The sequence below is a fragment of the Emydura macquarii genome, unplaced genomic scaffold (assembly GCF_026122565.2).
Source record: "Emydura macquarii macquarii isolate MOO-44397 ecotype Brisbane River unplaced genomic scaffold, CSIRO-AGI_Emac_v2 contig_1451, whole genome shotgun sequence".
NCBI classification, from domain to species: domain Eukaryota; kingdom Metazoa; phylum Chordata; order Testudines; family Chelidae; genus Emydura; species Emydura macquarii.
Window position 1 is genome coordinate 20,921,269 of NW_027131588.1, and position 27,981 is coordinate 20,949,249.

The 27,981-nt window shown below is 56.0% G+C and overlaps 1 protein-coding gene across 3 annotated transcripts; it reads right to left on the reverse strand.

The window, feature by feature from the left end:
- Nucleotides 1-535: 535 nt before the first annotated feature.
- On the reverse strand, nucleotides 536-26,901 carry TBC1D2 (TBC1 domain family member 2). Of its 3 annotated transcripts, none has more exons than XM_067553307.1 (14): nucleotides 26,740-26,856; nucleotides 24,881-25,316; nucleotides 23,673-23,817; nucleotides 20,931-21,072; nucleotides 18,846-18,982; nucleotides 17,952-18,139; nucleotides 16,991-17,377; nucleotides 15,944-16,054; nucleotides 14,430-14,617; nucleotides 11,966-12,442; nucleotides 9,963-10,083; nucleotides 7,442-7,627; nucleotides 4,864-4,985; nucleotides 536-979 (listed from the first exon to the last, which is right to left on the reverse strand). In XM_067553307.1, exons 2-14 carry the CDS (start codon nucleotides 25,289-25,291, stop codon nucleotides 898-900), a joined length of 2,697 nt encoding a protein of 898 aa, XP_067409408.1. In that variant the 5' UTR covers nucleotides 25,292-25,316; nucleotides 26,740-26,856; the 3' UTR covers nucleotides 536-897. The 3 variants fall into 3 exon arrangements, with proteins under 3 accessions (XP_067409408.1, XP_067409411.1, XP_067409410.1); XM_067553310.1 differs by lacking the exon at nucleotides 536-979 and adding an exon at nucleotides 3,138-3,976 and having other exon boundaries at nucleotides 26,740-26,901; XM_067553309.1 differs by lacking the exon at nucleotides 536-979 and adding an exon at nucleotides 3,942-4,016.
- Between the last annotated feature and the right edge of the window lie 1,080 nt (nucleotides 26,902-27,981).

Below are 27,981 nucleotides of genomic sequence, written 5' to 3' on the forward strand. Positions count from 1 at the left end.
CAGACAGCAGCAGAGACTGTGGTGAGCACAGGCAGGTTTTCTGCTTCTGAGTTCTCATCCTTGGCATTTCTTTGCTCTTTTCTCTCCTGGAGGCTGTCTCCTTCGGGCGGCGAGCAACAGGGGCTGGCACGTGCCATCCATGTCCATGCAGCCACTGTGGGGTGCAGAGAGAGAAGCACGCCCCTCCCTGAACGTACAGCTTATTCCAAACCAAACCTTCCCCTACGTATTGCCTGGGCAGGGCGCGGTTTCCTCTAATGCAAACTGCTAGTATATGTGCAGCATTTCACTCCCGCCTGCACCCCCGTGAAAAGAGCAGCGGCAGCAACCATGCAGTGAGGTGAATGACCTGCCTTCCTGGCTGACTCCCTGCACGGCTGAGCCTATTGCTTCAGTTCCTCTCCCGGTGCCGGCACAGGCTGCTTCCCCCCTCCCTGCACACACCCTCCCTGGAGGAGACGGTGCCAGTCCCAGAGGGCATGACGGATGACAGGACAGGACGAAGAGCAGTGCTCAGTGAGCCCACTAAGGCTTTACTGGTCCTCGGGAAGTGGAGAGAAGCATCTTATTAGCTGCACCCAGGTTCTCATTTAATGCGGCCCCTCCCGCCAGCTCCTGGTTGTTTTGGCAACAGTGTTTGCGAGAAGCAAAGTCCAGCACACATGCCCCCGCAGACAGAGGCCCTGGGAGACACTGCTGCTGCGGGTGCAGTGCGGGTGCAGATAAAAGACGGAGTGCAGCTCGCCAGTTGAACACAAGGCGATTCTTGTGGCTGGGCTGCGGATCCACATTTCTGTCTCCGCGCAGGGCTCTGCAAATCACTGGAGTAACTGTGACGTGGGTGAGGGAGGAGCAGGGCCGTTGTGCAGAGCCAGAGGCACCACGCTGCAGCAGGAGTCAAGCAGAGACACATGTGGGCTGGTGGAGGACGGAGCGCAGGCCCCGCCCCGCTATCCGACACATCCTCTTGTTCCCAGCCCTAGGCCAAAGGGTGGATCAATACGGGAAAAGAAGGAGAAAGGTCACCAGGATTAGCATCCATTTTGCCTATGTACCATCCAGGGGGAGAGCTCTGCGTGTGGTGCTGCTACAAGACCCCAGGCGGTGCGTGTGCCGTGCTAGAGAGCATGGCAAAGTTTTGACACGTTGTCAGAAACGAGCTGTACAACGCAAATCGGGAGTGGTGGTTTTCAACCCTTTCCCAGCCAAATTGGAATGCATTTTCAGGAGGAGGCCAGGAAAAAGCCTCCTACCCGAGCCCAGGACTAATGTAATAATGGCAGATGGGCAGACTTGAACATCCAAAAGTATTGCTGTGCCGTTTTAGGGTGCAACCCGGACCAGTGAGGGGTTGCCACCATCGGCCCTGTCACCCTGGGTGCCTTCAATGCTGAGCTGCTGTGGTTCCCAGCCTGGACACCCACAGCCAGCAGACATGCATGCAGGCACATCCTGCCTTCAATTAAAGAGAGTCGTTTTAAGTGAGCGCAAGTGTAAGGGATACAAATAGAAAGGGTTGCAAACAAACAAAAGTAAAAACATGCTTTCCCATGGCTAAGATCTAACGTAACCAGCTCCAGGCTTTGTTCAAGGTAGTTCCTCACCAATCTTCCTTTCCCAGCAATGGCTGACGCGTTGTCAGTCAGGACCCTCACAGAGTGCAAGGTGCTGGTTTTCCTTGGCCCCTCCGGTGAAGAATAACAAAGGGTTCTCTGTGCCTCTCTTTAGAGCCTTTGAAAAGTCTCTCTCTCACAGTTCAAGAGGCAAGGATGGCTTCCTGGGGGTAGTCTCCATCCCCCAACGAGATTGGTAAGTGATCACTTTTCCACCACTTGCTTTGTTTGCCTGGCACGTAAACGTGTGTTTCTTTGTCTTTGGTCACGCCGTGCTCCACTTACACGGGAGCCGCAGTCAAACAGGCAAAACCGTTGTTCCTTTGTCTGGAAAAATTCTCTTTAGCAACATGCCTGGTTTAAACACATTTTAGTCATAACTCAAGCACAGTAGTGTAATCCTTTGTTGGCTGACCATACAAACCTCACGCCATTAATGATCAGCTACTGGTACGTCAAAGACATATTACATAACGCCTTTTAGATATAGATTATAACCATAGTGAGTTGGCGTACGTGAGGCTGGTCAGGCCACCTGAAACTCATTGCTAGGTACCAGAGACCCCCTTGCCTTCTGGCATACACTCTTAAGGTCACAACTGCCAACACAAAATTCAAGAGTCTGACCCACAAATATCATGAGATTGATCAAAATGAAAATTTTGATTCAATTACTGAAAACTGAAAATTTTTCAACATTTGGGGGGTTGGCTTTTTCCCCATTTCTCCAATTTTTCCTTTTTTGCCACTGAGCACATTGAGTGAATGCCTACCTTTATTCTGTCATCTTTTCCTCTCTCCTTTTTACCTTTTTCAACTAACTTTTCAGAATTTCTCCACATCTCCCACTTGGAGAAGCTGCAGAGTTACAGCACACCAATTTTCCTTTTACTGTCCTGTCACTTTTTCAAAGTCGGACAAGTTACAGAATAGAAAAAAGAAAAAGTGTAGAGGGGAGAAACCTTGGACATCGCTCATTTTATTGCATTTAGTGGCAAAAGAGGAGAAAAAAAGAGAGAGAGGAAAGGGGGATAATGAAAATTTAAAATGTTGAAATTTGTCCGTGTTTGAAAAGAAAAACAAAATTTCTTTTTGAATTTTCCCACTGAAAAATGGTGCCAAAGCAACAGCTTCTCAGGAAAAATTTCATTTTTAACAAAACCCCATTTTTTGACAGGAAATGTTTCTGGTCAAAACATTCTGACCCGTTCTATTGTGTCCGGTATCTCAACAGGTTGTCTCACCCTACTTGGAAAACATACCAAAAACCAAAGGGAAAACTGTCACCCTGGCTTCAATGAGCTCCACCAGTCCCTCACTCATTCAGGGGCTTCACACATTAATTCTCAAGCGAGGGCTTTTATCTCAATACTTGCTGTGATTTTATACACACCCTTTAAATTGCCAGCAGCACATACTAAAAGACGTGGAAAGGATTCTGGATTGCCTGTGCTTCATTAGCCTCCAATATGGTGCATGGAATTAAAGTCACCGGTCTGTGATCGATCAACAAACATCCTGGGACACTCGGGTGCCCAACCTGATTACACAGGAAACCACATAAACCAAAGCACAACTGTGTGAGGGCCAAACAGACTCTGTGGCGTATGTATTTGGATAGGTTGTTATGTACAGCATTGTCTTGTTAAAAAGAAAGAAATCAGTGCATAAAACGTGTATCACAATTATAGAAAACAGGAAAACCAATAAAGAACTAAACTAAAATGATGTAAGTGCTGACAAACCGCTAATGAATCCGCTGTATGTTTTGTTGAAGCAGGCCGCAGGCCTTATGAAATGCTCCTGTGGGCCGCGTACGGCCCACGGGCCATCGGTTGGGCATTCCGTCTAGTGCAGCCGCAGCGGGGGAGTGGGGAGGAATGGACGGGATGGTTCAGAGGTAGGGACGGGGCCCTTCCGAGCCAGTAACCTGGGCCCTACAGCGCAACCTGTGCTGGCCCTGAGCCTGCAGCTGTGTGCTGGGTGGACGGAGCGCCAGGAGGTCTGGACAGGATACAGTCCTCCCAGCTGAGCTCTGCCAAAACCCGTGCCTACCCCCCGCATCAGCTAGGATTTTCCATCTCTCTCAGAAAGGAGAGTGATGTGGTTGGAGAGCTCCGGGGCCATGGATGCAGGCGCAGGACAGCAGCCCCTTAACTGGCTACGTCTCCTCCTCCTCTTCGCTGGCGGCTCCATCCAGGCGCCCGGCCACGTGCGCCGCTTGGTCTTTCACATATTGTGCCTTGATCTGCTCCAGCTGGCTCAGCTCCGCCTCCAGCTCCTCCCGGTGGGTGGCTCGCCGGTTCCGCAGCACCTTCATTGGGAAGGGATTCATGTCGTTGAAGGCGATGCTCGTCAGCTTCCTACCGGGAGAAGACGGGGTGCACGGGTGACCCCACGGTCCTAGTGTGCGAGACGTGATGTCTCAGTCCTTCCTCCTCCTGCCGGGTCAGTCCTGCCCTTGCAGCGTAACAACCGCTCACTAATAACCTGGGCTGGACTGCAGCTGCCAGCCAGGGCCCCCACACAAGGACCAATCAGCTGATAGTGTCTACACACACACACACACACACACACACACCCTCCCCCTAGTGTAAAGCATTTCAGCTATGGCAGCCAGCCTTCCTCCGCCCCAGCCAGGAAAGAAGCCTCTGAGCTCGGCAGGGCAAGCCGTGAGCTGCACGGGGAACCTTTCTGCAGGCAGACATATGATCGTCACCCACAGCTAGGCTGGATCCTGCTCCTGTGAGGGGCTGTGCCCCATGTCCCCCTAGCAGGCTCAGTGGTATGTCCCGGGGTCCCTCGTGGTGGGGTTAGCTGGAGGGGCTACATTTCCCAGGGAAGAGGCTCACTGGCAAAACCCTGCCCTCCATCCCACGCCCCCGGGCTCACTCGACTTGGAGAGCAGCGGAATCTTTCTTCACCAGCAGAACCAAAGCGACCCCCCAGCCCAGCCGTCCCTCACTGGCCCTTGGGGCTGGGAACCGCAGTGGGAGGCGCTCGGGATGGACGTGTCAGCCTCGCTGCTCTTTTTGCTTTGGGCACAAGCTCCATTGTGCAGGCAGGGTAAGGGCGCAGCAACATCCGGGCTTGCAAAAAGAGCGTGACATCACTGAACAAAGGCGCGTGGCCAACGCTTTTCCCTTCCCGACCCTGCAAGCACACTAGGGCTTGTCATTATCAACAGCTTCCCGGGCCTGCACGCCAGTGACTGGTCAAAGGGGAAGCTGGAGGGCAGTTCTTTTCTCACCTGCCATCTCCAATCATCCGGGTGAAAAAGCGAAGGTAGTGGTAAACCTCCACGCTGTCATGGAGCCGCAGAATCTCCTCCTCGTTATACTTGAAGATTGCCAGAGCATAGCGGAAAATCACCTGGGGCAGGTTGAGACGTGTTTTAGTAGACGCGGGGCACAGCATCTGCCCACAGGGGCTGGCGCATGCCAGCACTGGCGCGCTGGAGGACCGTGCTGCGTGCTAGAGCAGCCAACACACGTCTCCTTTCCCCCGTCACTGTGCATTGTTCGTTCTCTGGGCTTCCCTTGGAGACCTCGCGGGCTCCGAGAGGAGATGCTAACCTGGGAGTTAAGGCACAAGCGCTAAAGAAAACCACTGGAAGGAACAGACTGCTCTCCCGCTCCGAGGCCGTGGGGAACGGAGAACAGAATTCAGGACTGGCCCGTTCTCCCGTCAGCAGTACCTGGCACCCAGGGAACGGGCACTGGTGGCTGCGCGGCTCCTCATACCCTCTCCTGGCCACTTCATGCAGCAGCTGCACTGCCATCCCCTGAGTTTGCCTAGCTCCAGCTTCTCTGGGCTCTCCCTACCGCAGGCCAAGATTGTGCCCTCTTCCACGCTGGCTGGCTGAAGCCAGGGTCAGAGCACACCCAGGCTTCTGCCCTCAGCCCTCTCTCCAGGCCTAGGAAGAAGAGAAGATCCACCCCCCTCCAGCTCTTTACGCCATCCGAGAGGTCCCAAGACACCTGCAGCTCCAGCGCCCCCCCAGAAGCAGGAGAGGAGACGGAGCTCGTCCCTGGCCCCTCCTCAGGGCCGTGAGGTAGGGCTGCAGGGGGAGAAGCTGGGAGGACCAGGGGAGGGTGTGAGGCCCGGCTGGGGGAGCTGTGGGCCCAGCTGTCCAGCACCAAGAAGGCGGTGACAGGGGAACAGAACTGGGGGCAGGGGAGGGAGCTGCGGTATGTGTCACCGGGCCAGGGGGTGGGAGTGAGAAACGGCTGTACGGCACGTGCATGCCAGCCCTGTGCCTGGGAAGGGGGGAATCCGGTGGGGGGGATGAATGTCGCCCTGTCTGTGCATGCGGGCGTGAGAGGAACAGGAGGGGGGGGTCTGTCCGTCTGTCAGGTCGAGGTGTGTATGGGGGCACACGTGTGCATGGCGGGGTGGGAAGGGCGGGTTGTCAGTTTTCTCACTGTGTCTGTGGGGCACAGCTGGCTATGGCGAGGGAATGCGTGGCAGAGACAGCCACCAGTGTTGTTCCGCTGGGCACAGCTGGGGTGGGATTCCCAGCTCCAGGAGACCCTGTGTGGGAGCCACTAGTGTGCTGGGAATAGGACGTAGCCGTGGCAATATAAGCAGCGGCAGGACTAGCTGCCACGAGTCTGTGCCTGTCGGAGAGCCCAGGTCCGTGCTTGGGTGACTAGCCCCACATTCGCTCGCGCTGGGGCAGCAACTCTGCGTGGCATGCTAGTTCCGTGAACATCAGTGCGGGTACAGAATCATAGAGTCCTAGAAGATCAGGATTAGGGACCTTGGGAGGTCATTGAGTCCCACCCCCTGCTCAAAGCAGGACCAACCCCAACTAAACCATCCCAGCCAGGGCTTTGTCAAGCTGGGCCTTAAAAACCTCAAAGGATGGAGATTCCACCACCTCCCCAGGTAACCCGTTCCAGGGCTTCACCATCCTCCTAGGGAAAATGTTTATCCTAATATCTGACCTAGACCTCCCCCACTGCAACTTGAGACCATTGCTCCTTGTTCTGTCATCTGCCACCACTGAGGACAGCCTAGCTCCATCCTCCCTGGAACACCCCTTCAGGTAGTTAAAGGCTGCTATCAAATCCCCCCTCCTTCTTCTCTTCTGCAGACTGAACAAGCCTACTTCCCTCAGCCTCTCCTCATAAGTCATGTGCTCCAGCCCCATAACCATTTTTGTTGCCCTCCGTTGGACTCTTTCCAATTTGTCCACATCCTTTCTGTAGTGGGGGGCCCAAAACTGGACACAATACTCTAGATGTGGCCTCACCAGTGCCGAATAGAGGGGAATAATCACTTCCCTCAATCTGCTGGCAATGCTCCTACTAATACAGCCCAATATGCCATTAGCCTTCTTGGCAACCAGGGCACTCTGCTGACTCATATCCAGCTTCTTACCCACTGTAACCTCCTGGTCCTTTTCTGCAGAACTGCTGCCTAGCCAGTCGGTCCCCAAGCTGTAGCAGTGCATGGGATTCTTCCGTCCTAAGTGCAGGACTCTGCATTTGTCCTTGTTGAATCACATCAGGTTTATTTTGACCCAATCCTCTAATTTGTCTAGGTCACTCTGTATCCTGTCCCTGCCCTCCAGCGTATCTACCACTCCCTGCAGCTTAGTGTCATCTGCAAACTTGCTCAGGGTGCAATCCGCCCTCACCGTCTTCTCCAGAGCCATTCAGAGAGGCTGGGGAGCTCACCTGGGGAGTCATACGACCCAAAATGATTATGAACACAGTCTGCCGCCTGGCGCAGGGGGGCTGTGTCCCACTTCGGTCCGACTGTCCAAGAACGTGCAGCTCTGACAGAGCCTGGCATGGCCAGGGCCAGGACCGGGTCCTTACCTTTGTTCCTTCATACAAGAAGGCGTCCCAGACCCGGAGGAGGATGTCGCTGACCAGGCTGTCTACGAAGGCCACCAGGAACCAGTTGAAGGTGATCAGCGAGACGTCAATCTTGTGCCGCTCAAAGTGAGCTGTCAGCCTGGGGAGCTTTTCCAACAAGAAGTCTTTAAAGACCCTTTGATCCACCTGGGTGTGACAAAGCAGGAAGCCGTGAGACGCAGCGGCAGGCGCCTGGACAGACGGGCTCTGCCTTCTCCCCAGGGAACTGGAAGCCGAGTGCCGCGGTGGAAAGGCTGGCGCTGCAGCACATGCCTGGGAAGTCACCGCTGGGCCCGGGCAGTGGAGAGGCCTGGGGGCTGAGCGCAGACCAGCACCACTGTGCTCCACAAGCAGCTGGTCCCAGTGGCACCGAGGGGAGCGTGGAGGCTCTACCTGGGGTGAGACAGGGCAGGACCCTGGCCCCAGAGAAGGGAGGAATTCTGCGCTCCGAGTAGACTCAGTAACATCCCACGGTCAAGTTTTCGGAGAAGCTAAAATGTGCTGCTCACTGTAGGCCCCGGCCCAGATTGGCAGATGCCAGCACCGCCTGGCACGGATCAGGCCAGCACCTTCCTGCTGGAGGTACCTGCTGGCAGGCATGCTCCACGAGAACCCTGCCCAGCCCTGCCTTCGGACAAGCATCCCTAGTGGGCCACGACAGGCCAAGCTGGCTAACGGCCTGGGCAGGCGGCAAGACGTGGCTGCTCCACAGCCTGGAGAGGGGCGCTGGTGCCGGCTGTGTGCACAGGGAAGGTGCTTGGGTCCGTTGTGTTCCCCCCTGGGAATGGCTGGCTGTGTATGGCAATGCACTGCTTCCACATGTTCATGCAACACAGCATAAAGCTGAATGACTAAGTGACGCCCAACCCCACGTGTAGCCCTACTGGGGGTGCGGGGAGCTGTACCTGGCCTGTTAGCAACACCTGCACCGCTGGCTGTAACACCAGTCTGACTGAATTGAACTGACAAGGGGATCTACTTTGGTCTGAGTGGCGACATCTCAACCAGAGAAAAGAAAGGCGAAGGGCTTGTCTGTAATCAGAGAAAACAGTAGCTGGTCTTTCCAGCTGACATTCGCTCCCGAGCAGGCAGCAGCAAGCTCTCTGCCCTCTGGAAATGTGCACACAAGGCAGGAAACGAACAGCCTGCAATTGTTAAGGGAAGCGGATTCCATCTGGTACGGTGTTATCTGAACAAGAGACTCCGGGAGCTGGGTTTCATGAAAGGAGTCAGCCACACAGAGAAAGAAATTCATCCCCATACCCACGCCCAGACAGAGAACACTAATGACACTGCCACCACCTTCCCGCAAGCCAAGAGAGCACATTCTGTAACACATACCCCTGCCCTGTCTGTGACACACACAGCAGCTCTTCCTCCTCTGGACGGCTGCCCACCACCAACAAATGCAATGGAACGGCGCCAGCAGCGGTGAGTGCTGTGATTTCTGCTGCAAGTATGCGGACGGACCAGGAAGTCTGGCAGACCTGCTCTAGACCCTTATGCACCAGAAAGACAGACAAACCCTGGGGGAGGTTCCAAGAGTCTACACTCCCTTCCTGACTCACAACTGGGCTCCAACTCTAGTGACTCAGTGGTCTCTTTGGAGCAGGAATGACATATATGATGGGCCCGACTCTCCCACACCTCCCCCAGCGTCACAGTGAGGTCGGGCCCTTCAGGTGGGATTTGAGAGCATGAGTGCGTTTCCGGCTCTGCTGGGCTCCTGAGGCCCAGTCCTGGGCAAGATGCTCTGGGGGGGCTGGCCCCTCCTGCAGAAGCACTGGACGACGATGACTTCAGTGACGTGACTCCAGCTGACACTGTAACCGAGAGCCCCACCCTGGTGTAAAGATGTGGTATCACTGCTCTGGAGAGCTGGGTTTGGTCCCCAACGGGCTCGACCTACAACGGGAACTTCTGCCCCCAGAGCTGGCCCCGGCCCCGGCCTGTGCACAGCCCGCTGTTCTGCACGCCCCAACCAGAGGCAGGCTGCCCCCCTCCCCAGCACCACGCTGGAGTTCCGGCTCCTCCTCGCTGACATGAAACAAGCCCTCAGCCGGCAACATGAGAGCTGATCAGCTGGGGCCTGATCCTGAGAGCGTCCACACAAATAAGATGTGGTCTGGCTGTAGCAGCAAGGACTAGGAACGACCAGTGTTCGCTGGATGTATCCTGGGGGCTGGGTGGATTCAGACCAAGCTGAGTGCTTATGCGGTTAATAAAACTCTCCCTCTCCAGGCCGCCTGGCTCCCGAGGACTCGCTGAACAGCCTGGCCCTGATTCTCAAGGGCCCTGCTCCAGGGGTGCAAGGCGACCGTAAAGTTGGCTTACCCGGGGGTGGGGGGGAAGAGGAGGGGTGCACAGCACCCAGGGTCTCCTCCAGGGGCTGGGCTGCAGCAGTTGACCATGTTCCTTTAACAACTCTGGGCATGTATCCGGCTGTCTTTCCCCCAGGACGCAGCCACGTTCCCACGCTCACCTGCGAGGCTATTAATGTGTTGCTGTAGTAATCCGCCGGCATCAGGTTTTCCACAATGTGAACCAGGCACCAGAACGCGCTTTCCTCCTCTTCTAGGACCAGGAGGGCCAGGGCTGCCAACCTGCGACGGACAGGACACCATGAAGCAAAGCGGATGCTCTAGCCTACGTACGGAGCAAAAACTGACCTGCAACAGCACTGGTGGGAAATGAGATTCTGGTCGGCACTGGTTTGCTAGCGCCAGCTCTTCCCTTAAAGCCTTGTCCGGAGAGCACAGGCTGCTGCGCAGGGGACAGGCCAGCCAGCGAGTGTGCTTTGCCGGGAGATCTGCCTGTATCCCCTGGAGTGACAAAGCTGGATCTAGTTCACTGCCAGGCTCGGAAACACTGCTAGAGCACTAGAGCCCTCCCCAGCTCGCGGACGTGGGTGTGGCTCTGTTGAAACCAATGGAGCCCCGTGGGAGCCGGCCTCGTAGCATTCTGAGATGGGAAAGGCTCTAGCCTGATAAATCCATGGGACGCAGATTACTTCCCCCCCATTCCCCATTCATCACCACGGCCCTGAGCACCTTCCACTGGAGCAGAGGGTGCTCTCTGCTGGCCAGGATGGGCTCTCCGGGGTCGTCTGCAGAGCCCACGCATGTATTTATTATCTGGCATCTAGGACATCATCCCAGCCGTCACCCGGCTGCTCGTGGAGCCGGGTGGGAGAGAGGGAGGGTCCTAGGCAGCCGTTGGGCAACACCACAGAGCTGGGGGGAGAAAGGGCCCACGCAGCCGCTGGGCGACGCCAGGCAGAGAGCCAGGCTCTGAAGAGTAAAGGTGGCACCTGTCATCCACTGGGCGTCCCAATATCCCGGCCCGTATTCTCCACGCAGGGGAGGAGAGCAGGACAGGCGTGTGCCACACATGCCACACATCAACGATGACACCCCAGGTCAGGCCTGGTCTTTAACTAGTGCTTGGGAAGAAGAGCAGAGGCAGACCAGCAGCAGGCCGCTTCACATGGCACCGCTGGGGCAGCTCACGGGGAAGCTGCGTGCCGCTTACTGCCCGCGAGCCAAGTCCAGAGGGACTGCGGGTGCTGAGCAGCTCCCAGGATTTGGCCAAGGGGCTACAAAGGACTGATGGGCGTTTCATGACACATCACAGCGACGCTGCAGGCCTGCCAACCGGGGCACGAGGGCTAAGAATACTTAGTAAGGAGGTTTTTTTTTTAAAGTCACCTTATTCTGCCTCTCCTCCGTTCCCTGCACCTGATCCTACTGGTCCGTAGGGGCTCCACGGTCACTGGTGAGCTCAGAGCAAAGTGCCTGTCTGGGAGATGGCTGGGCGCCTTGTCTTAACACTTATCTACCGCTCTGCTCTAAAATAGGGAACACCCGGTGCAGCGCTACACGGTGCTCAGGTTGGCTTTGGTTACCCTCCCCGTGCTTAGGGAATAAGGGCACGTGTAGGTACAGCTGTGCTGTTACAGGCAGCTCGGCACCTCCATCTCCTAGAACTGAACTCCTGTGTGCATCCCAGTCACCGGTGCTCTTTGACAACCAACAGGGACTTTTAGCCTAGATTGTTCCGGGTGTGTTTGCCATGGGATCGAAGCAGGCTGAAGTCTCTCTAGACCAAGCCCCAGCCTTTGTTTATCGCTGTGTAATGTTGGAAAGTGACTGGGTTACGTTAACACCTTTCGCCCATACGTTCCATCTAAATGAATACAAAAGCAGCCATCCCAGCTCCCCAGACAGGGGAAATCCCTGAAGAACTGCGCCCATCACTCTGACCGGAAACACCCGTCTGCTTGCCTTCCCCGCAGCTCCCTTTTCCATCACAGATTCCTCTCGCCACAGTACTCGCCTGGCCCCCCTCCCTGGGATACCCGAGCAGAGCGCCTCATTCTGCGATGCATCGACCCTCAACCCCCCCAGGACGCAGGGCAGGACTCTTATCCCCCCTGAGCAGAGGCGGCCCTGCACGTCTCCGGCAGCAGCACGTCTCGCTTCTCACCTGTTCAAGCCCTGGCAGTAGCCGATGGTGGGGTTCTGCCAGGAGAAGGCCAGCAGCACCCTCCGGAGCTTGGGGGTGAGCTGGGAGGCGGGAGAGGCGAAATGCCGGTTGTTGGTCAGGGTGCGGGGCAGGTCCAGCTCTATCTGCCGGGAGGCCGGGTGCTCCGTGCCCTTGCACTGCTGCAGCAGCCTCCTGTAGTGCTCGGCGGGGTGCTGCTGGCACAGGTGCCGGCTCACGATCCATTTCCAGACCCTGGGGCGGTGCTCCACGGGGACGCCGCAGCGGATCAAGCCTTTCAGCTCGGCGGAGGGGCTCAGCTCAGCCAGGCTGGCCCACCTCCCGTGAAGAGGCTTCTCCGTCGCCACGTGGCTCAGCAGGTTGCTGGATCTGATCTCCAAGGCTTGGATTTTAGCCAGAAGCTTCAAGTCCTCAACCTCGTAGCTGGGAATGGTCAGGAACCCGTAGTCGTCATACTCGCTGGAGAGGGCAGAGCAGAACAGAGCCGGGGATGGCACCCACGGGCTAGGGTTGGCGGGACTCTGCCCAGCGGTGCACAGGGGAAACTGAGCCAGAAACAGCTATACCCCCGGCCTCCCTAGGCAGCGCCCAGCCCAGCTTCGGCCCTTCTCCCGGAGCCACCAGACGGCTGGGCCCCGACCCCCCGAGCAGCGGCGCTTCCACCCTCCCTGCCAGTGCCCCCCGTCGTAACTGTTCAAACCCTTAGCCAGCCTGGGCCCGCGACACCCCAGCCAGGACTGGGGCCCTGCCGGGCGGGGCGCTGCACACACACAGGCCTGACCCAGCAGCTGACAAGCCGGACAACCAGACAGACATTTGCCACGTCTCTTCGCGTAACGACCCCTCTCCTGGCTCCAGGGTTTGTCTTCGCCGCAGTCACCGCCTCCCCCTCCAATGACAACCCTCTCACCCCTCTGCGGTTGTGCTTTACACCCGGGCTAGCTGGGCCGGCGGGGGGGAGGGGGTGGGCTACAGTTCGGGAGCCGCTTTGACTCAGGCCAGTAGCCTGCCCACCTTGTAGTGAGGACGTAGACGAACCCACTGCCGTGCTGACGGCCCTCCAGGGCCTTCCCACAATGCCCCGTGCTCTCAGGACAAGTTCGGCCACGGTTCACTGGCAAAGAAGCCCAGAGAGAGCAGCTCGGCTCTCTGCAGTGCCGAGAGCCAGGAGCCGGGCCCCAGCTCGGGAACACACGCGGGAGGAGCGCAGCCCCAGTGCGGACCCGGTAACTCGAGTCTGGGGTTTGCAGGGCGGCTGCTCACACCTGGGTAAGGCTCACCCACCGCTCAGACCCGGCCCCTCTCACCCAGGCTACTCTGCAGGGACGACAGACCACCCGCACGCTTCCTCCCGGCCTCTGCTCACCCCGTGTCTTCCCCACGGCGGAAAGCGCGCAGCTCCCCCTCGTGGGAGATGTGCACACAGAAAACCCCCAAACTGCCGGGGTGTGAGGCCACGCCATCACGTCCCGTCCCCCAGCGGGCATGAATGCTGTGCTCACCCCGGGGGGGGAGGGGGGAGGCGGCCCGGCTCTGTCCCCACCCTGCGCTCCCCGGGTTTCCCTTACCTTCGTTTAACACAGCTAAGAGAGACCTTGGCGCTGAGCTGTGCTAGCCAGCCAGCCCTCCCGTCACACCAGTTACACACACGTGCCTGGGGAATGATTAATACCAGCCCAGAGATGCCCTGCTACCAGGAACTACCCCTCTGCACCCCAGCCGCTCAGTTCCAGCGCTTGTCTGCGCAGACCTCGCCTGAGGGGGTTTGGAGAGCTGGACAAGGCGTCCCGGAGGGGCCCTTTTCATTTGCACTTGTGACTTCAGCGTCTCCTGAGAGCACGGATGAGGGCGTTGACCCTGCGTGGACACGGCTGTCGCTCGTGTGTCCAGCTACATCTCTGCTCCCAACCCCCACTTTCCACAACAGGTCCTGTGAATTGGGGAAATGAAATACTCCCACAGCCGGGCTGCTTCCTTCGGATGGGAACCTCTGCACGGTAACCCAGGAGGAGACCCACGTGACTAAACAGAGCGCCCCAGCTCGGGCAGGGCGAGGGAGCAGCAAACTCAGCAGCGAGTGGCCCCGTGTCTGGCTAAATGCGTGAACGGGCTCCACGGCAGGGGACTGGGAGGGCTTTGTTTCTGGGGTGCGTTTTCCCACTCCAGAATCTGGAACCCACGGGTGACTGTCAGCAGCCACCAGCCCTGCCTTGAACTGGAGCGCGGGATCCACCAGGTCACTGCCAGAGAGCCGGGAGATGGGCCTCTGCACGGGACCGCGAACCTGTCCCCTTCGGCGTGGGACAGCTGGGAGCTTGGGAGGAAAAGGAGCCGCCCCAGGATTGTTCTGAGCTGGGTCCCCATCCGGTGACAGAGGGCCCTTCTGCACTTGCCACGTCCGGCCACAGAGCCGTGAACCTGCCCTCCTCGCCCACGGGCCCATTACCCGACGGGGTTCAGCTGAAGAGCCTCCTCTGCTTCCTCCTTCACATCCCACTGCAGTGCCTCCTGGATCAGGTTCTTCACCAGCTCGGCATCATCCCTGGCCAGGCCCGGGGAGCCCTCCTGCAGCTTTCGCAGCACCAGCAGGTATTTGCTTTGCACCTGGCAGCTGGAGGCTTGCAGGCGGGCGCACTGGAAGAGAGCGGCGGGGGGTGCCGTCAGCATGGCCCCGCTGCTGCTGTGCAAGATTGACAGCCCCAGGGAGGAAACTATCCCTGAAACTGCACAGGGAATTGTAACGGGGACGGGGGTCAGAATTGCCCAGAGTGAAATTTGGCCAGGACACCTGGGTTCACAGCTCAACCATTTTGCAGAGGGCTCTAAAATCTTAGCCCGTCTCATCTAGTCCACCTGCACCTCTGCTGCTTCCCAGCCGGGCAGGGCTACGCCTCGCTGGCCAGGGGGTGGCACTAGTGACTTGCAGATGGCTCAGCTGAGTTCGGGACAGAGGCATAGTGAGAGACAGGCCCTTCCCCGGAGAGCTCACCGCCCACACAGACAGCCCAGACGGAGGGTGGGAGAAGGGAAGGGTCGTTCTTCCGGGTGTAGGGATGCAGCACTGAGGCCCAGAGAGGCCGAGGGACTCGCCCCAGGGCGCACCAGTCTGGAGCGCACAGGAGGCATCTGTGAATCGTGCTGCAGTCGTTAGAAAAGCAAACGAAGTGTTAGGATGGACGGGGTGGGATGGAGAACAGTGTGGAGATTGTACGAGGCTGTTACGCCCCTCCATGCCCTGCTGCTGTCTGACGCGTGTGTGGAGGACTAGAGGGGGTCAGAGCCGGGGAGGAGAAGAACTCAGGGCTCTGAAGGCAGATTAGAAAGACTGGGACCGTGTAGAGAGGAGATGAATGAGAGGGAGCATGATGACAGCATAATCATGACCGGAGCAGCAAAGAGAGGGCAAAGGGCTTCAGCAGGGATGGAATCTCCAAGCTTTCAATGTCAGCCGACCACTAACTCCTGGGGGCTGAAGGGCAGTTTCCCTATAGACAGCTTAGCTTCAGCGCTGTATCCTGCCGGCCCTGGCCCGTGTCGGAGAAAGGATGCTGGACCGGACGGAGCCTGGGCTGAGCCCCTTCCTGCGCAAACCCCAGAGCTCCACGGGACACAAGTTTGTGTCCGGCCTGGAGCTGAAATTTGTACAGAAGCAGAAATTCCATTTTGCAAGACGTCAGCTCTACTCAGGTTTCAACGTCCCTTGAGAGCGCACATCCATTATGGTTTGCCTGCATGTTATCTGGGAAAGTCCCTGAGGGAAGAGGATGATCAAAGATCTCATGTAGGGCCACCAAAATGCAGGGTGAAGGGTGGGAGTCCACTGGGAATAGCAAGACCCTCGTCGGCTTACTGTGCATCTGGCACCAGAACTGGGCAGATAGGGAAAGCCGTGCACTGGTGCCCGCTTTACAATAAATAAATCAATGAACGGCTGCCCTCTCCCTCCACAGCTCATCTCACCTTCATCAGCAGGACTTTCTCCTTCTCGGCGACGCTTCTCCAGAGCTTCGTGACCTGGTGGATCTCCGAGTTGAGGAACTGGTTCTGAGTTCTGTACGCATTGAGGTCATCCTGCCAGAAAGCAAAGCAGGCGCTTACACCAGCCTGGCAGCTGGCAGAGACCAGGCAGGCTTTTGCTATTCTCCTTTCTGTTTTAAATCCACCCCAAAAAATACTATGTGAAGATCAAGTAAAGAATGAGAGGATATCTCCATATTTTAAAGTAAAATACTTTGTAGGGAGGGCATAATTCTTCTCTCCTCCTGCCCGCCCCCCCCCCCCCCCCCAAAAAAATAAAAAAAAACACCCAAACAAACAACACAGACCCAGGAAATTTAGACTTAAGGCTAAACTTTAAAGAAATTCAGACACATTCAGGTCTGGAATGCACAGTTAGGACACCCAAACAACCTTAATTCTCCCCTGTAACAGTGCATGATGCTTGGGAGACGCTGCAAGGACTAGGGGCTATGCGAGCACGCAGACAGGCAGAGACATCTGGGTTTGGTTCGTTGTTAAAAATCCAGGCCGGAGGCATTCCAGGCACCGGCACACACCACATCACCGCAGACAACAGAACCCCCCTGTTGCCTGCAGTGCTCCTCTGTTGGGAGACACAAGCGCCCATTGTAACTGCCCAGATGGGGACGGGAACAGCACGGCAGGCCAGGCTGTGTTAGGGGAAATGCTGTTTACAAAAAAGCACATCTGGCCAGGCTGAGTGAAGGCAGCAACAGAGGCTGCAGCTGGGAGCCCCGTCAAGGAGAAGCTAGGGTTTTGATGGAGGATGACTCAGCTGAGTCACGCAAAACAAACTCTAGGGTAAAACTTCCCCCATCCCTGGAACCAGACAAACCCCTCAGAGCCCAGGACTGGGATCAGCCCAGCCCTTGCAGATTGCCTGCACTTTGGACAGCAAAAGAGCAGCACAAACCAGTCCCGTGCCTCCCCCAGGCAGCTGACTCAGCGCCCTCCAGCCACTGATTCGGCTGTGCCCGCCTCACAGACCTTCAGATGCTCAATCTCGTCCTGCTGCTTGTACCAGGTCTCTGCAGCAACGGCATCGGCCTCTTGCACCGGGTCAGAGAGATCCAGGACAACCTGGTCCGTGAGCTTCAGGATGACTTGCTGCTTGGCATGGTTCTTGTCCATCAGGAGCTGTACGTGCCCCTGCAGCTCCTCAATGAGGCTGTCCCTCAGGGCCAGGCTCTGCTCCAGGTCCTTCTTGTCGCTCTCCAGGGCTTCCACCCGATTGCTGAGCTCCACAATTTGCCTCACTTTGTGCCGCACCAGCTCCAGCCGGTCTTTATCTTCGGCAGCAGTCAGGTACATGCTGGACGCTCTCTTCTCCTGCTGTGCGGCTTCCAAGGCCTTGTGGAGAAGCTTCATCAGCTCCTGGGGGCGGGGAGGGGGACATGGAGTGATCCCGTCACAGCACGCTAGCCACACAGCCCCAGGCCTGAATGAGCTTACAGCAAACCGTGCCAGCCGCCAGCTGGGGTGTGCAGGCAGCAGGTTCTGGTAAAAGGACACGGCAGGAGGCATCCTCTAACTAGGGGGGTTTGGAGGAAACGTTCCCTGGGGCAGGTTACCCCAGAGCTGCCTGTTGCTGGGATCTGGGCCCTAGCCGGCGTCGGAGAACGGGCTGGCGATTCTTGTGCTGCCAGCCTGCCCCGGGAGCACCCTGCACAGACGGGTCTCCGTGCCACGTAGCCGGTGGCTGTATCGCGCCAGAGGTGCTGCGCTGTCTGCAAGGGGATGTGTGCATACGACCTGGCCCTGGGCTCTCCACGGGCACCATCCCGAGGGCTGACTGCCACAGGGCTGGGGCACACGGGCATGGCAGGGGCGGCGTGACTTAGCCGGCTCTGATTCACTCCCACCCGGCCACAGAGGAAGCTGGCATGCCCTGGGCTTGACCCAAGGGCTTTGCTGGGCTCTGGTGCAACGGTCCTTGGGCCAGCCTCACCTTCTGAGACTTGACTTCCTCTGTGAGCGTCAGGACCTGGTGCTGCAGAGCAGCCACTTTGTTGAGGGAGCTTCTGTCGGGTGCCAACCCGTCAGCAAAGGCCGGGAAACCGCTGTGCAGCCACTTGGCTTTCCTAGGCCAGTGTGACCTGGGCTCAGCCCGGGCGTCCTCTCGGGCCTGCTCCCTGACTGAGGGAGACAAGCGAGAGTCACTTCACCTGCGGGAAACCAACCCAAACCCAATGAGCAGCCATCGCGTCCTTTGCCTGGAGATGAGCGAGGGACACGCGGGTGCCAGCCGCAGCCCTGTCTCTAACACAGATACACAAGGCCTGACCCCCCGGAACTGGCTGTCACTCCATTGGAGTCAACGGGGCCATACTGATGGACACCAGTTGAGGGTCTGGCCCACAGCGAAGTGAGCCAGCGATGGCCACCCAGAGGGAAGACCGGCTGCCAAGCGGAGCCGGACGGCTCCGGTGGGGAGGATTTGCCATTCAGAACAGAGAGCAGCCGGGCGGGAATGGCTGGGGGCTGCTGTAAACTCTAGCCACTGGGAGAAGGCTGACAAAGCCCAGCACTGCGGGCAAGACACCCCATGGCCGTAGGTACCAAAAAGCAAATGGGGCCAGGTCCCCAGCTCAAGCACAGCGGTTTCAAGGGCGCGGCGCCAACCAGCGCTGGCTGGGGAAGCTGCCCATAAACACCACGCCCTGCGAGCGGCAACTGATGCACCATAGCAATGAGGGGGAGCTACTCAGGCACCCGGCAGAGCAGAGCACAGGAGGACATCGCATCCCCTTCTCTTTCGACAGCTGGTCGTGCTGCTGCACGTCAGCCATTTCACGATGCTAGGTTTGCACCCAGGCCCCAAAGTGCAGCGAGGAGACAGTACCTGGACATTCTGCCTCCCCTTCTACCTCCTGCTCCTCCTCGGGGGTCCCAGGGTGCTCCGGGAACCCCTCCAAACTGCAGATGCTGCTGCCGTTCCCCTGGAGCTGCCTGGTGCCACAGATGTTGTAGATGGTGTTTCTGAAAAAACAAAAAAAAACAGGGAGTCCAAGGGACAGGAAAGCCATGAGGCCAGCCACCACGCCGGGCAGCTGGAGCGGTTGTCTTCCCGGGATTAGCGTGAGCAGGGGCTGATCTCCCCTTACTGCGATATGCAGGAAGGAAAAACATAGCAGAGGGCAGGGGACCCTGGGAGGTATCATCGCTTGGCATGAGAAAATCCAGAAAAGCATCCACCTGTGGTCACTAACCAAGAGTTAAAACCAGAGGCCAGATCCCAGCTGGGGTCAGTCGGCCATAGCTCCAGTGGCGTCAATGGATGGAGTCGGATCCCAGCTGTTGGAAATCGGCAGAGCGCCCCTGAGGCTCGACAACTCACCGCAGCTGAGGATCTGACCCCATGTCATTTCTGTAAGGCGTGTTTTGCTGGTGACCGTTGCAGACCGGACTGGTACAGTACGGGCAGAGAGCCGAGGCCAAAGCTCTTTCTTTCTCCGTCTCTCTTGCACCCCACTTGCGGGTTCCCTTGTTTGTGCCAATCTGTCTCTCTTACATTAAGTATGACATATGGGGACCGCTGGACGGAGCCAAAGGAGACGCATAACAAACACTGGTAGCTGGCTGTGGCAGTGACAGGTGCTTTGGAAATAGTCCCAGAGAGAAACAAACCACACAGCAGAGGCTGGGTTTGAAGACAAGTGATGTAAAGACACACACACATGTCCTCAAACTCCTAACAGTGTCTGCTGCCCATCTGACCCGCAGGGATGAGCCCTATCTAAACTACCATGCAGTGGGAAACGCGTCAGCATGCTCTGCCCCAGCCAAGATGTGCTCCAGTCCCCACCTGGCCTGAATTTGTGGCGTTTTCCTCCTAGGAGAACACAGTGTGTGTGGTCCCAGCACGTTAGCCACATTAGCCACCAGGACTGTTGCCTTGGCTAGCTGTTGACACTAGTAGCTTTCTCCTTGACTAGCCGTAGAGGCTAGAAGCTGTAGTCCTCCATGATCTGGTGCTTGTCACCACCCGTGTCCATGGTGAACACTAGGGCCCCGATCCCCCAAAGCACATACACACAGCCAAACTTTGATCAGCAGGATCGTGCAGGGGCTTATACGCTTTGCTGGATCAGAACCCAGGGGGTCAGGGTGTGGTCCGGCTCCCTCCTTAGCCTGTGAGAACCTTTCCATGGTCTTTGATGGGAGAGGCCGGAAGACCATGTGCGTTTGGGGTTCAATTCTGCAAGGTGCCGAGCACTCTGGCCCAGATCCACCAATGCACTTCAAGCACGTGCTTAATTTTAAGCGCCTGAACTGGGCCACTGAAGGCCATGGAATTACTCACATGATGGAAGTTAAGCACTTGCTAAAGGGGCCGGAGTGCTCAGCTTTTTGCAACATCAGCTCCTTTGGGTGGCTACTTCTGCGCACGCCCAATGCACCTGATCCAATGCCCCCTGGAATCAGCAGCAAGATTCCCATTGACTTCAGGGGGCTGTAGTTCAAGCCCTGACTGTGTGCACTCAGACCCGCTTGTGTGCACACTTACTAGATCTGTGCAAACCACTGTAAGCACTCATGCAGTAGGCCTATGGACCTCTGGCATTTAAAAAGGAATCCAGGCTGTAGATCTTCTGTTCAGATTTGCTGGTCAGAGAGCCAGCGAGGGGATAAGGAAACACCAGTGAGAACTTGCATTTCCTCCTGTGCGGGATTCACTCTGCTGCGTCTGAGTTCTCCTACGTCTACTCGAAGGCCTCACCCCCTACACACTTCTTGTCTGGTGCTATAGCAGCGTTACTCAACCTTTCTGATACCAGGGACCGGCTTCCTGTCCTGTGTCAGGGAGATCTCAGGGACCGGTGCCGGGCCATGGACCGGTCGTTGAGAAACACTGTGCTATAGTCATGCTCAAGAACACCACAAGGCAGCAGCCCAACACACTAGCCACACCTCCACCGCCACTTACTGTATTTCAGTCCAAGGGTGCTTGAGGGAGATGTTCTGCAGGGCAGCAGGCAGCTGGGGAGCGGGCAGAGAAGCTGCCTCTAAACCTACCACTTCTGTAGGGGTTTTCACAGGGGGCAAGAACTCCTCACCTTCTGTGTGAACTGGAAAACCAGGAGAGAAATTAGATGAGCTCTAAGCCTTTGATCAACCTCTGCCTCTTTATATTAGGCATTCAGCCTTGTCCTGTCCTTTCTGCTCAGTCTGTATATCTGTTCAAGACACAACAGAAGACGCATCCAAACTTCCCTGTTGTTTGTTAAAGAGACAAGGTGGGGGAGGTAATCTCTTTTATTGGACCCACTTCTGTTGGTGAGAAAGCTAAGCTTCTGAGATACATTGAGCTCTTCTTCAGGTCTGGGAAAAGTACGAAGAGTGTCATAACTAAATACAACAGATTGTTTATGTGCTAACTATCTGTTCAATCTCATATTTAGCTGAGACATATTTAGCTGTGATACTCTTAGTACCTTTCCCAGACCCAAAGGCTCTGTGTATCTCAAAAGCTTGTCTCTTGTCACCAACAGAAGTTGGTCCAATAAAAGATATTATCTCACTGTGACACTCTGTACCCCAAAGTTGCACCCTGGAATCCCCGTATTCACCACTGTCATATGATTACGGTATGTTTTGTACAATGCAGGCCTTGTGAGGTACCATTTAAAAAGTCTGGATCTGTTGAACCGTAATATCCTGTTGGATTGTATGTGCTATCCTTGTATGTGAAGTTAGGAAATACTGCTGTATGTGCTACTGAAATATATTGGGAGGTTGGGAGATGCCTACAGCCAGCCTTTCAGTTACAACAAAAGAGGGCCAGACTGGATTCTTCTTGATGGGCCATTAATGCCTTTCTCCCAGAAACTTCTCAGAGAAGGCACATATGCAATGGGAACCAGCTGACCCCCACGTCACAGCAAGGATCTTTCTAGCAACTGGAAGAAGTATAAAAGAAGGACAATGACATAATCACTTAGCATCTCTCTCTCTCGCCTCCCACCCATCCCCCCCAAACACAACACCTGAAAGAACATCTGGAAGACAAAGACTTTGAACTAGGGAGATTTGTCACAGACTGGAAGGGAGTCCAGTGTGTGTACCGAGGAACTGAGTTGCCTGTAACGTCCGTTAGGGTGAGAGACGGCGTGAGTCAAATCTTGCTTAGTCTGGTTTAACGTTAGCATTTACACTGCATTTCCATTTTTATTTCTTAGTTAACCAACTTTGATCTCTATGCCAGCAATTTATAATCACTTAAAATCTGTCTTTCTGTAGTTAATAAATCTGCTTTATATTTTACCTAAAACAGCGCGTTTTTGCTGAAGTGCGTAGGGAAGCTCAGCTCAGATTGCAAAGGCTGTTGTATGTCCATTTTCCTTTGAAGAAGTGGCAAACTTATTAATGAGCTTGCATTGTCCAAGGGAGCCTTGAGCAGTGCAAGAGGGTATATCTCTGGGTGCAAGGCTGAGTGCTGGGGTGATAGTCTAGTGCCGCTCTCTGTATAATTCATGAGTGGCTGGGAGAGCCTTCATGCAATTTAACTGGGCATGGGTCTCCACGTGCAGATGGCTGAGTGATCACAGCACTTGGAGGGGCTGGCTGCTTGTGACTGGTGTAGCATTGTGTGAGACAGCCCAGGCTGGAGAGTTAAGGGGGCACAGAGGTCCCACAGTTCCAGATTGTACCCTGGGGATTCCGTCCCACTCACCCACCTTGTCCCTCTAAGATCCAGGGACCGACACGGTTACAACAACACTGCATACAACAGTTGTAGTTTGCTACACAGATAAGAGCACAGAGGCCTGCAGATGCAAAAATATTTATATTCATCCGCTGCCAAGGTGACTTTAACTGTTTACAGGTTAAGGTGTGCAACGCAGTAACCCTGAATAAGAGCCAAGCCTTGGCTCCATGAGGAAGCCAAACAAGGAAAAAAACAGAGTTGTGCTGCCATCGTTTTCCTGTGCAGATAGTGCCATTTGTAAACATTTATACTCATAACAACACGATGCCACAGACCCTGGATCACTGGCAAAGACGGTGAGCGTTGTCAAGTGCAAGAGGAACCCGCACACATCTGCAGTCCTTGGAAACAGAGGCACAGCATTTGCTGCCAAATGCTACTCTTTGTTAAAGCAGGAAAGTGTGCTCCTGGTGACAGCTAAGCAACAGACTAGCCCCCAGTGGCATACTGCGCCAATCACATGGGTGTGACTGTGTGATTACGTCCTGACACGCACAGCAAATAAAACATAAAGTAACCCTTTGCGGCAGGGCCTCAGGCGCTGGAAAACAATACCGAAAGGGCATGTAAGAAGCATGTCACATTAAGGGTTCACTCCAGGGAAAAAAACAAGAGAAGCTGTGGGCGTAAGTCTGAACGCCTTCAACCCCACTGCCTGGCTGCCCCTCAGAAGGCCCCATCTAGACACACAGAGCCCTGGTCAGTCCCTTTATTTCAGAAGAAGAGCTGTCCAATGGAAGCTGGCATTGCTCTCGTTACCAAGGCCAAAGGTTTCAAGCTTGGGTCTCTCCACAGAGGCACCTCGGTCCACCCCGAAGTCGGGGGGAGCTGCAGGAGCTCAGCATCTCTGAGATCCAGCACTAGGCTTAGGTGCCTTGTTTGAACATGGTGGCCCAAAGTCTCTGTTCACTGATCTAAGATGGGGAAAAATAAGGAAAGGGTTAACTATTTAATACTTACTTGTTTCACTGAGCAGAGATTCATCCGCAGGCAGGGCAGCAGCAGTCACGCTTTCCACAGGAAGCCCCGTCGGGGTATTGCAAAACTGCCAACGCTTCATCTGCAGCTGCTGCAGCCAGTACATCATCACCTGTCTGTTGATTGCCTAACGGTACATAAAACGGGTTTGACGGGCATCCCTGAAGTGCCAGTCGCAGCCTGCTGTGCGGTCCCTGAAGAGCTGACCATCTCCCTGCGCTACTCCAGCTGATGCGGGCCACGCAGGAGACACGTGCTTTCGAGCACCACACCCCCTAATTGTAATCTTGATTTCAGAGGCCTGGGGTAAATCCTGAACCCTGGGCTCCCATGCAGCTTCACCCCATACTGCCTGCTACCTCGGATGGCTGGTCTCCAAACTAACTTGTTTTAAAGGGAAAGCCTGCCACAGCGGGAGATGTCTGGCCCTCATGCATTGGACAGAGAGCGACGTAGAGTTAGTTAGTTTGCAAAGGCTCCATCCTCGGTCAGCTTTCATTGCTAGGAATCCATTGCTCTTTTCCAGGGGAGTCCCATGGAGATTGGGATTTGACCCCAGGGTTCTGCAGGTGAATCAGGTCAGGCCTGGGGTTTTCAAATGCCCAAGAGCCAAGGAATCCTTTACTAAATCTGGGTGGGGAAAGAGAGACATGCAATCATGTCTTCTGACTGTCACTGGAGGTAAATGTATACATCTTACAGGGGAAGTTCTAGGCACTTTGGCAAAATTCTGGTGGACTTAAAGCCCAGCCAGTGCTGCTGACTTTAACCGCACTGAACAGGGCGTTTAATCAGCGACCGCAGGCGTCTCTTCCACCAAGCCGTCACAGTGCCTTCGCAGGGCAGTGAGCATCCGAGGTGACCTGCACCCCTCCTCAAGCCAGGAAAGCTCAGCCTTGCATGGGACAGTTACACCCTGGAGTTCAATTGTTCCTGCCTTAACTTTCTCTCTGAATTCCATGTCCGATTCTGCTCTCACTGAAGTCCGTGGAGTTACCCCGGTTTTTCAACAGTGTCAGTGAGAGTCAGGTCCAAAAACTGAAGGCCAGCAGGCTCTCAGTGCTAATCCCTGCTAGTGACCTTTTTACCAGACCATTTTAATGCAGGCCCATTCATACTGACAGCCACCAGGAGCAGCTACATTTCACAATAGCCAGCAGCGGTAGTTGCCTAGTCGACATTGTGCTCACCTTCAGGACAAACACTTTGTTTGGCGTTCTGATTTCAAAAACCCCCTCACTTGCTTCCATCTTGCAACCAAAAGCAGCGCTGGACAGATCGATGCTCCCCAAAGGGTTAACATCCTGAGCTGTCCTGTAGTACAGTAAGTGGCATTTATTTTCGTCATAAAAGAACCAACGAGACTTCCAGGCCTTGATCGGCCCCTTGACACCAAGTTTATTTAAATAGCCACAGAGTTTCTTCCTGGGCACTTCTCTGCTAGGATTGAGCTGTGCATTTTCCAGGTCCCTATGAGGCGACGATACAGCTCTTTCTTTCGCTGAGCCTGTATTACCACTGTTATCATCTGAATTTGACTCATCTGCCTTGCCTGGAATTCCAGCCAGGGGACACTTGCCATCGTCAGGTCTCTGCTCCATCTCTTCCAGGAAAGGTCTACTAAACCTGAAATTAGAATTGCAACAGGAAACGTACTAGGTTTAATAGAATCTCAACGCCCTAATACTGCTGAGAATGGATTCGGAATGGTATAATGTTTTCAAAACGGGTGTTAAAGTTTGGCTCTACGTCCATACACCCAGCAGGTCCCACTGGTCTCTGACATGGATCTCACTTTCGTTTTCCCCACCGCCTTTCCTCTGGCATCCATTCCTCATGCCGTCCCCTTGCCCAATCTGAAGTCCAAGTGGGCTAACAGAAGAGAAGTGACATCATGACACTGCGAGTTTTAGAAGCAAAAATGCTAGGCACAGCATATTAGCGAGTCGAAACAGGAATGTGGCAGATGTGGCAATTTCCTGTAATATCCGTGAAAAACCCTACTGAACCGAGCTTAAGTATTTTTGACAGTGTGACTTGCCTAAAAGTCAACAGCAGCTAAAGTAAGTATTGTAAAAAGGAAAAGCACAGAGAAAAATCTCAGTCTTTTGGGGAAAGCAATTGTGAAAAAAGGAAATGAATGATGAGCAGCTGAAGAACACTCAGCTAGTAGACCTCTACAGAGTAAAGCAGCTAGACACCAAGGACTTGTCAAAGTCACAGCTAGTGGACTCAGCCCTGCCCCACCTCAGGGAAGGCATAGGTGCTGGATCAATGGGTGCTACTGCACCCCTGGGGTTGAAGTGGTTTCCATCATATATTATACAGTTTACAGCCTCGTTCAGCGGCTCTCAGCATCCCATGATACAAATCGTTCCAGCGCCCCTGGAAGGCTTTGACGGTGGGACACGACTGCTGCTAGAAACAGCAGTATAGACAGGAAAACAACCGGAGTTCTGTGGCACCTTTAAAGACTAACACATTTATTTGGGGCTAAGCTTTCGTGGGCAGAAACCCACTTTGTCAGAGGCAGTGTAGACAGGACGGCACGGCGCGGGCGAATAGAAATCGTGTAGAGCAGGATTCATACCCGGGGATGTGCCCCCACCCTTCTGGCGCATCTTCGCTCACCTAAGCCAGGCCCTGCCAGCTACACTGCTATCCATCCCTGTGCCTGGGGTACCAACGCTGCCCCCCCTGTCAAAAGTGGTGCACAGTGTCAGTGTAGCTCAGGAAACAGGGAGCCGGGTCGGGAAGACCCCTGAACGGCATCAAATCAGAGGGACCCAGGACAAGTGCCTGGCTAGATTGTACACCCCCCCCCCCCACACACACACACACACATAACCCGCCGTGTGGGAGCTGGGAAAGCCTCCCCCACCCCGAGTTGTGTCACTTGCAGAGAGCAACCCGGACAGATCTGAGCACCGCACTCCGGGGGGGAGTAACTCCAGGACAGCCCCGAGCCGAGCCGCTGCCTCCGGGATCCCTGCGCACTGGGAGGGGGGAAAGGAGGGGATCCCTGCACCCGTGTCCCCGCAGCCCTTACCCGGCTCGGCAGCGCCCGCCGCTCCGCGCTGCAGCGCCCGGGCCTGCGCCCAGCCCGCGGGGCACCGCTTCCTGCGCACGGGCGAGGCTGGCACCAGCGGGCGGCCCGGCGCGTTCCTCTGCTCGGGGATTGGCCCGAGACTGGGAGCCGCCGGCTGCCTGGGGCGCAGCTGGGACTGGACGGGACGCGACGGGACCCGGCGGCACAGGGGCGGAGCGAGCAGGAGCGGGGCGGGGCGGGGCGGTTGTGCACACACCCCCGTCCACACACGGGTCGGCTAAGGGGTGTGGGGGCCGTGCGAGCCCTGTCTCCGCCCCCGCGGCTCGCTCTGCACAGAGCCGGTGCCCTGACAGCTGCAGCCGCAGCTTCTCCCCGAGCCGTTCCCGGGAAGCTGAACGCTAGAACTACCTCTGCCACTGGGGCTGTTGCCTGCCTGGCTGTATGGGGGATTATACCCCTGATGCACGGAGCTATGCGGACAAAAGCCCCAGTGTAGACACAGTAGCACAGCCGACATTCCAGGAACTGGTTTCAGCTACGAGCTGCCTCTCCCCGCGGGAGATGTGCTGGTGGAGCTCTCGGTATCGGTACACTGACACAGCCTTTCCGGCCTGGCCACGGTTTAGGAAGTGGTATCCGTGGCATGCTCGACCGTGGCAATGGAACGGATCCTAACCCTTAACTCCGCTACGTGCGTGAGTAAAGGGCACCCTGCTCTCTTGGGGGCGGGGGGGGAGCAGCCAGCTGCAACCTGCAAGGGGGGAGCCTGAAAAATTGCCTCTGCCCAGGTGGGACAAGTTAAGCTTGCACAAGACAGATTTCCTGGCTTTGGAACCTTAGTAATGTCATTGTGTGTGTGTGTGTGTGTGTAACATCTGGGGGGGAGGTGTTGGAGATTGTCATTGTGTGTGTGTGTAACATGGGAGGGGGTTGGAGCTAGGGGAATTGCTTGACAATAACCAGTCAGAATTGTGGAGAAGGTTCCTATGCCCTTGCACGTTGGAGAGGGGCCGGATAGGCTGGGCTCGGGTAACTTTTATCTAGTACTGCAGCCACTGAGCATGCGCCCCGCCGCTGCCCTCACTTGTGCTCTGCCTGGCCGGACGTCAGGCTCGCCCCTGCGCATGCTCCTCCCCCGTTTCGCCCCGGGAGCCGCGCGCCGCGGTCGGTCGGTCGGTAGTCACGTCACGTCACGCCACGCGCCGCGCCCGTTGCCCTCCGTCACTATGGCAGCGCCCGCCT

Bases quoted from the DNA above. Each gene is read 5' to 3' on its own strand.
- TBC1D2 (XM_067553310.1), bottom strand. From the start codon at position 25,291: ATGGAGCAGAGACCTGACGATGGCAAGTGTCCCCTGGCTGGAATTCCA. The intron at 21,073-23,672 runs GTAAGTATTAAA...CTGGTTTTCCAG, and splicing joins ATCTCTGCTCAGTGAAACAA to TTCACACAGAAGGTGAGGAG. The intron at 16,055-16,990 runs GTCTGTGAGGCG...GCTTTCTGGCAG, and splicing joins ACGAGATTGAGCATCTGAAG to GATGACCTCAATGCGTACAG.